Genomic DNA, 13530 nt, shown 5'->3' with positions numbered 1-13530 from the left:
GCAGAGAACAAAAGAGCTAAGCTAAATCTAGAGGAGAAGGCTGCGTGAGTATAGTAACTGTAACGTCTCCTGGTGTGTATGCACTGGACGCTTCCTCCCAGTCTTCCCAGTAAGGATCTGGGAGCTTTTACTAGAATGACTGCACACTGAGATGAAGAAACACTCATGCAGTTTGAGGATTCACAGACTAGGCTCTGAGCAACTGCTGCCCCACTGAAGGCCGCCGATGGAAGTGGGGTTTAGGGGCCGAGAGGTGAAGGGCTTCTGCTCCTAGGCCGTTGACCGTGGGCCCAATGGACTACGCTACTTCCTCAGTTTCTAGGTGTCTTGATGGAACGTAAATGATCAGCCGCTTGCAGAATCCCCCTGTTGACTTGCTGACCCCTGTGGTCAAGGACACAGAAATGAGAGGATTAGTGAAGGGGTGATAAGTGGTCTGGGAAGAGGCCCAAGTGTGTAAGAACAGGGAGCCCCACGTGAGGCAGTGCATGCACTCGGTGACCAGGCAGCCAAGGGGACCCACTGCTGCAGACGTCAAAGCACCTCATTCCCCAGCCACCTCAATGCTACTCAAAGGACTCGTGAACAAAGTACCTATGGTGACAGGGAAAGAGGTCTTGTTTTTGTTTGTTTGTTTTAATTTTTATTGGGGTACAGTTGCTTCACAATGTTGTGTTAGTTTCTGCTGTACAGCAAAGTGAATCAGTTATATGTATACATATATCCACTCTTTTTTAGGTTTCCTTCCCATTTAGGTCACCACAGAGCACTGAGTAGAGTTCCCTGTGCTATACAGTAGGTTCTCATTAGTTATCTATTTTATATGTAGTAGCGTGTATACGTCAATCCCAATCTCCCAGTTCATCCCACCCTCACAGGGAGAGCGGTTATGCATTACTCCACAACACGGATTCCCCTCAAAAAGGATTCCAGGCTACTGCCACTGCTGACTGTCTAATATGCCAGCAGCAGAGAACCACCACCAGCCCTTAAAATGGCAATATGGCCTGGGAGGACCACCCAGCCCTGCTATGCTATTTAGCATCCCTTTCATTAAACGCACAGCCAGGCACTTGCTAGTTTTGGACATATAATCTGGCTAAAGACTTGCCTTCCCTGCTTCCCTTCTACCTGTAAAAGGATCTTTGGGGGCCCTGATCACTGCCGCCAGAGCACAAAATGTTGCTTCTCACCAAGGAACTCCCTTAATAACAAACAAGAGCAGCACAAAGTCTATGGGCTTCACTGGTCATATCATGGACCTCATTACCAGATGGCCTTCCTGAAAACTTAATTAAGATATCAGCAAGGATGGGATGCTTTCCAACAAGATACACATAATTTCTGACCAACTGACCAATATACAGTTCCACTTGCTCCTACTGCCAGAATAGATGAGTCAGGGAACCAGAGTAACATCATTTGAGACAGTACACACACACACACACACACACACACACACACACACACACACACACACATAATTTTGGCCACGCTGCGCAGCATGGAGGATCTTAGTTCCCCGACCAGGGACTGAACCCATGCCCCCTGCAGTGGAAGTGCAGAATCTTAACCACTGGACCACCAGGGAAGTCCGGGACTCTATATTTTTAAACAGCATCCCATATGAGTCTGACATATAGCCATGTTTTAATCAAATAATATAATGAACTTCCCTGATTAATCCAATAATATATTTAGTTTCTCTGAATCTCACTTTTCTTGCATAAAATAAGGAAACTATTATGTATCTGTCACCATTTTTCCAAGGGTAACATGGAATAATGCACGTAAAATGTCTCACAGAGTACCTGACTCACAGTGGCTGCTCAATAAACAAATGGTGGCTTTTTTTTTTTAATTATAAAAGCTACTGTTAAATGGACTTTTTTGTGAGGAGGCTGGATTTTGTCTAAATAACTTTTTTTCTAACACAATCATTTCATGGAAAGTGATCACTCAATGTGGATTTTGTTCTCTGTAGTATAAATCTTTTTAATAATGAGAGAACAACAAAGTAATAATAGAACTACATAAGCGACAGCACATTATGAAATGTGAAAATTTCTTTCAGAATTGGTATATTTAAGAAAGTGATCAATAAAAATAACTCAGTAATTTTAGCTTATTTAGAAGAGGAGGCAGTTATGTGAATACATCAACTATGTGTTAGAACAGGAAGTAATTATTAAAACATTTACAATCAATTTTAACTTGGTAAAATGCATAGCATATCAAAACAAAGGCAAAAACGGCAAATAAAAGCATATACTTTATAAAGTCAACAATATGGAACACAGGCGTAGAAAAAAGACCTGAAAGAACTAATCTAAAATGCAAATAGTAATGGTGAGACTATAGATAACTTTCATTTCTCTTCATGATAATTTCAATACCACTGTACTTTCTAGAAGGTATTGCTTCTAGAATCAAAAGCACAGGTGCTACAATTTCACTCTATAAATAAAAATAATAGTTACAGATTTGGTTTAAGGTACTACATATTCTGAAACTGGCCAGAGTGACCGAATTTTCTAAATAGTATCACAAATATATCACTATATATAGCATTTTCACATAATTTCATTTGAGGTCCTAGTTAGCTTTTATATCATATGTACTAATACCATGGATGATCTCAAAGTACATTATATAACTTGACTAAAAAAGTAGCCATTGTTTATGATAAGTATTACCTTTGCCTTGTCTCTCATGGAGCCTTTTCCAAGGATGGACATTTTTGTCAAGGTTTCTTCTTGCAAGCGCTTCAGAGAATTGCCACGTGGCCCCAAAAGTTTTCCCACAAAGTTGAACTAGGAGAAACAAAAGGACAAATTTGTAACATTCGTATCTGAGGAAAATAATTTATTTCTTGAATTTTAGGAAACACTGCAGTCAGTATGCTACACATCATTGACTAACGACAAGTATTTAAGTTACTGCTACATGCATCACCCTATAATGTTTCCCACAAACCACATAAAACAGGGCTAAAACAAACAAACAAAGGATGTATTTCTTTCTACCAAATCACTTCAGTGATGGCTGTATTTTACAAATTGTATCAATAAATGAAGTTAATTCCCAGAATTCCTTAGTTGCCATCCTGACAATTTCAGCACACATTCAACATTAACCACGAACAGTGCTGGAATTAGATTGCTGGTGAGGAAAAACGACACCAAGTGTCCTGTAATGTGCACTAAACTGGTCACCATGGAGTGTCTGGGTTCTTCTACCTGGTCAGCACTTAAGCCTCAGTTAATCAACCACTGAGTGCACTGGCCTAGAGGAGTGCTACGCCTTCAGTGGCTGACCAAGGCTTTATGACAAAATCCACCTGTCTGTCTGTCTGTCTATCTATCTATCTATCTATCTATCTATTTAGCCTAGATGCGGAGGGTTCTTTAGTCAGCATGCAGAGTAGCAGTGAATTAATTAAGGGTACTACGGACTCTGAGGATAGACTGCCATGGTTGTAAAACGTGGCTTTTCCATTTTCTTGCCGAGTGACCCTGGGCTCGGGGTCACTAGGCCTTGGTTTCCTCATCTGTAAAGTGGGAATAATGAACGGCAATAGGACCTACCCTTGCAGGGTATTTTGAGGATTAAATGGGTCAACATAAACAAATCATTTAGAACAATGTTTAGCACATTAATAGAGAATAAATACATACAACTGAATGAAATAATTATTGATAGGAATTTCACACAACTTCTAAAAGCCTTACAATAATTATGAATTCTTCTTGCTTCCAAATAGAAAGTCAGCCCTATTTACCATGAGAGAAACTGTTCTCTTTGGCAGGATTCTTGATCACAAACTCACGTAGTTGCTGCTGTGATATCAGCCACCTTCCATGAGCCATGCCACTGCTGTGCTGTTGCTGTTTTTAAGACAAAATCGTTCCTCGTGTCTCTAACTATGGTAATTAAAGTAATTTTCCTGAAATATGTACTTTTAAAAAGTCAAAATGGTATTTTTTCCTTGCCCATTTTCAATTTTATTGGTCTTCAACAAAAACTAAATTGTCTATTTTTAACCTTTACATGTCATCTTTTTTTCTGCTTTTTAAAATTTAATTTTAAGTAAATTACTTTAAAAAATATAGAAGTGAGGTCTACAGAGTTTAAAATATCAAATACTACTACAAGGGGTGGGGGGGCGGGGAATCAATGTCTCAACCCACCCTCCCTCATTCTTGTTCCCTGTTTTCTCTGCTTTATCTTTCTGGAAATCCTACTATCGGATATTGGGCCTCCTGAGTTGGATCTCTAAGTTTCTCTGATTTTTCCTCCCTCCTTCACCTCCCTCTGTCTTACTTTCTGGGAGATTTAATTACGTTTCCTACATTTCTACTGATTCTCTCATTTCTGCTATCACATGTTTCACTACTAACAGCAGTTTCTTATATCTGTCCCTTCCTTATGGCACTTTGGAAGTAATACAAATTCTTATCCTCCTGAGGCGTCAAAGGCGGTGGCTGTCCCCTCCCTGACGCCGTGGAGCTCACAGAGCCTGCTTCTTCCCACAGATTCCCCTTACCCTCCACGTTCTGAGAATCTGTTTCTTGCTACACTATGGCCTTTCCTCACATGACTGGTAATCCTCTGCTATTTGTTCCTAAAAATTTTAAATTGAGGCTCAAACAGGTTAACTGGATGTTCTGCTTTCATACGTGCAATCTGACAACTGGACATAACAATTCACTGCAACACAGCAGCCCAGTTTTTTCACCCAAAGCTACTCAAATATCAATATCTGTATTTCTTTTTCCTTGTGCTAGGCATTTCCCCGAATAGGAATTCCCCAACTTCCTAGGAGGAGGTATATAAGCCTGGCTGCCAGAATACGAAGAATCCCATTATGAAGCACACACACCTCTATTTAAAGGAAATAATTCCCACATCTTCAGTGTGGCATCTCACTGCAGCCCTCAGCCGTATCCATCTGGGTCTTAGAACCTAAAGTTTCTCTTATTCAAACTCTTCAGGAAATCTCTCGTCTGTTGCTAGGTTAAGAAGGGCAGACGCCCGCTTTTCTCAGCTGGGGAGAGGATCCAGGGGTCTAACTACTTTCATGCACACTTTCCACCAAGTTCCCTCTTGTCAGTTCCACCCCATAAATTCACATGCAGCTAACTGGTATCTACAATTCCCGAGTCTTCTCGAGGTTTTCCCACACTAATAGGCATGTTTCTGGTTGGCTTTCTCTTGCCCTGCAAGCTCAGGATTCTGCTTTCTCTGGTCTTTACCAGAGAAGGTCATTACCATTTATCCATGTATTTTGCAGCCACCAAAAATTTTTTTCTTTTTTTTAAACATCTTGATTGCAGTATAATTGCGCATCCAGCGCTGAGGGCTGGGACCTGCTGAAAGTCACCTAAGCCCACGCACCCTCTGCACTCCTGGGAACGGCTCACTGCAGAGAACTACTCTTCCCCAGACGCGGGCGACCCCCTTGCTTCTCTAGGCTGGACACAGACCCTCCTTTCTTTGCGCCATAAAAGATTAGCTGTTCTTTTTGTCTCCAGTGATCAGTCAGAGAATGTCCCTTAACCTGACGTGATCGAACTCCAGTTAAGCTTCTGTCCTTTCCTCACACAGGCAACCTGGGCTGGCACAGGCCTCTGCGACAGGCCCTCTGCTCCCAGGGACCAGCCTTGGGCGAGACGCTCTCTGCCGCCTGTCCCTTCCTGCCCCCCGTCCTGTCCTCCCCCCGCGTCCCTGCACCTTCCCGGCCTCGTCCACTCTCTCTCTGTGTGGTCTGACCTCTGAGACACCGACAGGCCTCAGGCTCAGAGCTCTCCCTATCACAAGAGCAGCCCCTTTCCCTGATCTTCCAGAAACCCTTCCAAATACAAAGTCTGTCCTTCCTTAAGCCAGGATTTGTTTTCTATTTGATGAGTGTATTGGCAAGACAGACAGTAAGAACCTAATACATTTCAGCCTTCATTTTTACTAATGATTTCATTTGTGCGCAGATTTGAATCGCAGGTAAAAGTGTTATTTCCAAGACCAATGATTTTTCTCCAGATGCCAATTATTATATGACAAATATACTATCGTATTACAAGTGTTACAACTGTAAATAGGAAACTTTTCAAAGGATTATGAAGATGGTAAACCAACACACAGTATATTTGAGCTTTACCACATAACGGATAAGATCCAATAATGATGTTCTTCCCCAGTAAAGATCAAGGAAGAACTCGCTTTAATTGATCTAAACTACATTTGTGACATGACACTGTTCCATGGGGACAATTAAAGTTAAGCTGTCATTTCATAAACAACTAAGCCTCAATCAAGGACATGTCACTGTCTCCATTAAAGCGTTTCCCTTAATTGGGTGCTCACCAAAAAGTGGATTAGTCTAACAAAGGGATGCTTTATCGACCTCTTACTCAACACTAAAACTGAACTTGTAATCTCTGCCAACGTAGCAGCAGCAGATACGTTATTCTTCCCAGCAAATGGCACTACCGTCCATGCAGCAACTCAAGCCAGAAACCTGACATTCATTCCATGAGGGCAGTGACGAGGCCTTTTGCAGTCACTGATCCAACACCTGTGCGGCGAGGGCATTCAGTCAATGTCCAGTGAATCAGTGAACTGTATCGTAACGATGTTAACTCCTAGAGCTCTCTTAAACTTGCCCATTTTCCTGTAGCCTCACCACAACCACTAGTCCCGCCATCACCATCCCTCACCTTGCCCACTGCAGAATTCCATCTCTGCATCCACTTCTATCTCCCTGGATCAGCAGAGAGGTCTTAACCCAAAGGAGACCTTGTTACATCTCTGTTGCAAACAGGACTGTCCGACTCCCCTTCGAGGAGTCCTCATGCCCCGGAACTGCCGTGCAAGGCCCTCTCCAGCACCGCCCTTGCTCACCTCCCCAGTCTCACCACTCTCCTGCTTTTGACTTTAGCCATTCTGGACCCATTGCAGCTTCTCAAAATTACCGTGTTCCAAGAACTACCCATTTCAGCTCAGATGTAGAGCTTGTAAAGAACGTCACTCTCACCCTTAAAACAGGAAGAAAACGGAACAGAATACAAACTAATGCTGAAGTGCCATGGCAAACACTAACCACACGGCTGGAGAGAGTACAGACACCTGCGGGGAGAGATAAGACTCAAGCACCTGCTTCTCTGGACGGGAGACGAGCATGAGAGCAGAGAAGACCAAAAGCCCAGAATTTAGAGAGCTGACACCTTCTCAAAGGTTTTTCCTGCAGGAACTCACCCCCACCCGCACCCCCAACCCCCAAGTGCTCACAGGCAAGATCGGGGAAGAATCCTGAGACCACCTGCCTTGGCTAGTGGGGGAGAGGAAAACAGCCTCTACTGAAATCTGCTCAGAGCCACATCCCCTATATCTCCCCTCCTAATCTGCAGGAGGAAGGGCAACAAAACCCACTTTGCTTTGTTTCTTTAAATATTGACAAAATCAACAACACAGGTACTGACATCAGTGTCCAGCCCTCAGGAAGTGTTATTCTCGCTACAACACTGGTGAAGCGCAGACACGTTCTAGGTGCTGGGTGAGGAACCGAAACAAGCAATGGCCGCGTCCGTACTGAGCCCCATCTGCTCACAGAAGAGCCGGATGACAAACAAGAAAAACAGAAGCGCAGACACAACGTCTGTTAATTACTGCTAAGCGTCTATGGAGGTGGGCAGAAGCCAACTACTGAGAGCGTGGGTAGTCATGGAGGGCTGGGCAACGTCAGACCAGGCTGGCCTGCGATGGTCAGCTCAGCTGCAACCTATGCAAGGATCTGGAAACAGAGACTTTCCTGCACTGTGAGTAGCAAGTGCAAAAGCCCTCAGGCACTACGGACCTTCTCCGAAATAAGAAGATGGCCAGCCTGATGGAGCAGAGCAGCCAGGGTGGGGAAGGAAGGGGCAGAGTCATCCATCCAGGCTAAGAGCTTGGACTTAATCTGGGGTCTAAGGGGGTTTCAGTTTTTCTGTGTAAAGGACAAACGCAACACAGCCAGCCCTTCCCGGGCTCAGCGGAGTCTGGCAGGCCTGGGCGGCTCCTCCAGGCACCTCGACCCTCTTAGCCCCCCCGCACTCCCTCTCCTCCTGCCTTCTTTTCTCCCACTTACCAAACTACGGTTTAAAACATCTCCTTTCAGGTTGTACTCCTTGGACAAGAGGAAATGTGTTTTACTCAACTGTGGAATCGTCACATCTTAACCCCCGTCATCAGTCTTAATACACACAGTAATACTCAGAAAAAGAAAACTTGTACTGGATCAACAAAAGCAAAAGAACAGGTTAATAAATTCTGGGTCCAGGAACCTAGTCTTCTGCCTATCGTTGCTTTATTTTAAAAAGGCCACGGCTGTATCAGCAGTAACATAAAGTGAAAACACTCTTTGGCACAAAAGGAAAGGAATTTCAAAACATAAAGGTCCTCTCAATGGTAGAATCCCTCCTGTTCACTATGGCAAAAATGCTCAAAAGCGCTACGGTATCGTTCCTGACTATAACATGAACTACTTAATGCTCCTGGTATATTAGTTATTTTTCTTAAATGTACTTCACTATTTCATCGACAGAAGAGTCTGGGATAAATCTCATATGCGCTAAAAGCAGCTTCCTTTGGTCCATTACAGTCCCTTCTCCCCCTCAGCATCCTCCCACCTGACCCTAAAACCCCGGTCCAGCCGACATACACACAGCCGCACCTGCCTTGGTAATTAGAAAATGAGGGACCAGGTTATGCTTTAATGACATCTTGGGCATCTACTGTTGCATAACAAACTAACCCAAAATGTAATGGCCTTGAACAACCACCGTTTTATTTATTTGCTCACAGTTCAGCAATCTGAGCCCTGGGGGGAGCTCTATGTGGCAACAGCCAGACCAACTGCAGCTGGAGGACCCACTTCCAAGACGGCTTATTCCCATGTCTCTTAAGTCGGTGGTGGCTGTCAGATGGGGACCTCAGTTCTCATTGGTTTGATTCTCCTCCACCTGGGTATCCCAAGCTTCCACCTCCCGTGGTGGCCTCGGGGTGAGAGGACCTTTGCATGGTATACGTCTTCCAAGGTCAGCAAAGCAGAAGCTGTCAGGCTCCCTTAAAGCTCCAGCCTGGAAGTTCACATCTTGTCAGTTAAAGGGAGCTGCAGGGTCAGGACAGACTCAGGGGAAGGGCACGCACGATACAGGTCAGGAACGCAGGGAGTGGCCACTGGGGGGCGCACTGCCCCAGACAAAAAACGATGAAGCAGTCATTTATCAAAAAGTTTTAAGAGCCTCAAACATCACGGTCTTTTCTAGGCCTAGCAATCACCTGCCTGCCTTCCCTCCCTTAAGAGGGGATGGAGGTGGCACTCTCTGAGGGCAGGGACCCTGACTCACCCCCCGTGTGCCTCAGCCACAGACGAGAGCCGCACTAGCTCCCAACAGGAAGCAGCATTTCATGCGCTGTGAGTGACTGATGAGTACCAACCAAAATCAACGTCCAAAATGTACCAATCGCTACCCAAGATTTAATTAAAACGAACCCTAAAGTATACCACACAGGCACAGATGGAGGGAGGCGTATTTTGGGTACATGGTCCTAACTGTCCAACATCTTGTAATCGAGCGTCGTATAAAATCTACGTGTTTATTAAAAATGATTAAAAAGGCATCTGACAAAGACTAAAATAAGGAGGTACTGTAATACATAAACAATGTAATTCATTTCTGTAGAGGCAGGTCTGAAGTAGGATGTGAGAAACGAGAGGATATAAAGAAATAAAAAAACCTTTGTTTGCATACAGTGTATGTCTCAAGTTTAATGAAGAGCTAATAAATTGTGAGAAAGGAAGGCGGTGAAAGGAAGCAGGTCCACCGGTGCAGTCCATGGCGACTAAGTGTTCCCCACAGACTATCACGCCCAGTGTTCCAGATCTTAAGTTAGGCAGCCAAGAAGGATCCCTGGCCCCTGCACTACAGTTTATATGCACATAAAACGGATGTGAGTGTGTGTGCATATATATGTATGTATACATTTATTTTTAAATGCTACACCTGATCTACCATTGGGTAATAATATTTCGATCCTTACTTAGGTCAAGAGATTCATCATTAACGATACTGGATGTAAAAAAACAGTCCCAATTTGAAAAGACTGTTCTTCTTACGCCCATCTGGACAGGAGCTGCTCTCCCCCTGTCCCCGTGCCGAGCCTGCGCTGGGCACGGGGACGGAGCGGCTCTGCCGTTTTCCTGCTCATTTCGACTGCATCTACAGTGGCCCTGAAGTCGCAGTCTCTCTTGCAACAATCTTTGTCCACTGAAAAAGGTAAGTGAACTAAAACTAGTAGATGCAATCCAAGAATCCATACGCAGGCACATTCACAGCTATCTGCCCCAATTACTGAAAGCAAGTGAGCGATTAAAACCTGGGAGCTTCTGCCTCGGAGAATCCCCTCTTCTACTCCAGCATCCTGTCCCACTGTGCACACAACTGTCCTGGACTCACATGTGCCAGGTAATAGGACTAGTGTTAACCTGTGTAATAAATATTAATAAAGCTTAATCTCTTGAACAGGAGCATGGGCTCTGGAGCCAGATTTCTGGGGTTCAAATGCCTGTTACTGTGTAATAACATTTAGCAAGTTATTTAACGTCTCTGTTTTTTAGTTTTTCATAAGTGAACAGGAGATAATCATTCCTTCCTCCTAAAACTGTAAAGATTAACACGTGAAAAGTTAACACATGTAAGGCCCTTAGAACAGTGCCTGAGATGCAGAAACCATACGCTACATACATACATTGAAACAGAAGTTCTAGCATGTTCTTCTAGCACCCAAATGTAAGGTTGGACATAACATCCCTCTTTGGAAAACGTCACCCCATATTCTCTTTCTAGACCTTACTGGAGAGAAAGAATTAAACTGTCAGGAAACACACTTGGTTCATCACCTCCACATTCACCTAATTCCTGCCCAAGGGCAAGAATGAAAAGAAAATAAACGAGGTTTGTTTTACCTATCTTCTTCTCTTGAAAGGAAAAGACCAGATCACTACTTTCACTAGCTTTACGAGCCATTTTAGGTTCCAATAATTTAACCACTCACACAATGATTAATTAAATAAATCCACCTCTTAGTTGGTGTTCAGAATACGGATCTCATTTGAATTAAGCCAATGTCATAAATGCAAAACTCCAAACAGTAGTAAACCTAACAACAAGCTTGGGAGCGTGGCATTCATATGAAATGGAGCAGCCTCTTTGGTAACAGAACACTTGTTTCTTAGGATCGTTAGTAACTGAGTCAAGCTTTGGATTACTGACAATAATTTTCACGATTCTGATAATCACCTCTAACAATAACAATCACTTTTACATGAGAACTTGAATTTCTAGGGAATAAAAGTCATTCCAACTTGTGTTTAAATCAATCATTCCTAAATGTTGAGGACTCAAAAAAAAAAAAAAAAGGTAAGATCTTTTATAATGCAGAATGTTTCCTACTATATATTCTACTTGTTTATTTGTATCTGTCATAAATCTTTCAGGGCTCCCTAGGCCGTATAAAAATCTAATGCGCAAGTACAGCACTTGAAGGCTTTCCACGCTAGCCATCACCATTCCAACGAATGCTACAAACTACCATTCCCCATAATTAAATCATTCTGGCCCAAGAGTTACTCTGTCTTTCCCCCTGATCTCTGCTTGTTAACATCCTGAATTTATACTTAAGGACTACATTTAATTCCACCTGTAATTCTTTCTCCAGAAATAACTCTTCCTCACTCTTTTAAAATCTTGCAGTGTCCATCTATTTCTCTTATGTTAGTTCAGTCTTTACCCTATATTATTTAGTAAAATTTACTGTGGTTCTCCTGTTAGACTATAAATCCCTGGAGAGTAATTAGGACCCATATTTTATTCATCTTCCTTCCTGCATAATGATTTCTCAATACATACTTGTGAAACTAAAGTTTATTTTGCCCCAAACCAAATGGCATTAGTCAACATAGTTTTTATTGATTTTCTTGGCTGCAGAAATTATTGCAACATATTAGAGCTATATAAATACTATTATTTAAATTTATTAATTTGCCAACCAGAAATCACTAAGCATTATTGGTAGTGGTTGAGATTATTTGCTATTGCTCCACTGACTGTAATTTTAACACAGTTATCTACTTTAAAATGGTAAACAACCCTACTTACTTAGACATCAGCAACCCTGAAAATCAGTCAAGTAAAGTACACAAGTAACTTCTTCAGGACATGACATGGGCAAAATCACACACACAGTGACACACCATCTGAAATCATCTACTTTGTGTACTTTTTAATCTCTATATGCTCAAAGCTGGATAATATTCTTTGGGCGGGGGTGGGGGACTGGGTGGACAGCAAAACAAATAAAACAAGCAATGTAGCCCATATATACTTAAGTTTGAAACTGTTAATCCAGAAAATCCCAGACTGCAATAGTCTGGCTTCAAGTGTGGAGAATGGGATGGAGGATTTGAAACTGGATAAGAGGCTATTACAAAAGACCGGGTGATGGATGACAGTGGTCTAAAGTAAGGAGTGGCAGTGGAATGCAGAGATAGAAATAGATGTGAATTACTTTAAAAGCAGGAGTAATAAAGTGCATATGTCATTGTACTTCAAGAATGGAGGGGGAGAGGTAAATGAAGGAGAAATTAGTAGACAAAAATGATATGCTAGTTTTAGGCATGGGCTCTTAGATACAGGGGCTGTCTGTCATTCACTAAAATAGGAGCACAGGGAAAGGTCCAGGTTTGCCAAGAAGAGGTATGAAGTTCACTTATGGACACATCAAAGATAAGAAGTCTGCAGGATATCCAAGTGGAGGTGGTCCAGTAAGTGTTTAGCCTGATGAGATGGAGGGGGGGAGGAGGGGAGGGAGAGGGGGGATAGAGAGAGAGAGAGAGAGAAAGAAAAGAAAGAAAGAAAGAAAGAAAAAAAGAGAGAGAGAGAGAAAGGAAGGGAGGGAGGGAGGGAGGGAGGGAAAGGAAGATGTGACACATCTGGTGTCAGAAAGCTAGTAAATGGCAGAGCTAGTAGGCATAACAAAGAGGGGCTGACTTCTAAACCTGACTGCTTTCCCCTCTGTAAGTGTCTCAGAATCAATGTATATACTGTGCCCTCTGTTTCATGTAATTGTGTGTCAATTACTTGTTTTGATAAAAGTTCACAGTTTGGGCCATTTAATGAATTTCTGCCATTTTACTCCACTGTGGGGGTGGGGGGTGGAGGTGAGGTGGGTGGAATCCTAGAAGAGAGGGGTTAAGCTTTGTTCAAATTTCCTGTGTCCAACAGTACAGCTGTGCAATTTTCAGGTGATCCAACTAGGAGGTCTTCATGGGGCCCAGAGCCAAAATAAGCCGTCCAATAACACTTAACACATCTAAGCCAGTAACATATCGCTAAGCACTAAAGTTGTTTTACCTTTTGGCTCAGCAACACACTTAAGAGACCGATCCTCCATCACCTCTCAAAAATAAGCAGTGATGTAACAAAAGATTTACACAGA

The 13530-nt window shown here is 42.9% G+C and overlaps 1 protein-coding gene across 7 annotated transcripts in view; it reads right to left on the bottom strand.

Moving 5' to 3' along the window:
* Nucleotides 1-13530, bottom strand: part of KHDRBS3 (KH RNA binding domain containing, signal transduction associated 3) — a 179851-nt gene that overhangs the window by 88436 nt on the left and 77885 nt on the right. For all 7 annotated transcript variants that reach the window (XR_009516688.1, XM_059995230.1, XM_059995231.2 and 4 more), the window contains one exon: nt 2697-2813. Coding sequence is in view for 6 of the 7 variants with exons in the window: in XM_059995230.1 (XP_059851213.1) it covers nt 2697-2813 (117 nt within the window). In the remaining variant the exon portion in view is untranslated. The remainder of the gene's footprint in view (nt 1-2696; nt 2814-13530) is intronic.

Source organism: Delphinus delphis, chromosome 17 (genome assembly GCF_949987515.2).
Source record: "Delphinus delphis chromosome 17, mDelDel1.2, whole genome shotgun sequence".
Classification (NCBI taxonomy): domain Eukaryota; kingdom Metazoa; phylum Chordata; class Mammalia; order Artiodactyla; family Delphinidae; genus Delphinus; species Delphinus delphis.
This window is presented reverse-complemented; position numbering and strand designations above follow the sequence as displayed.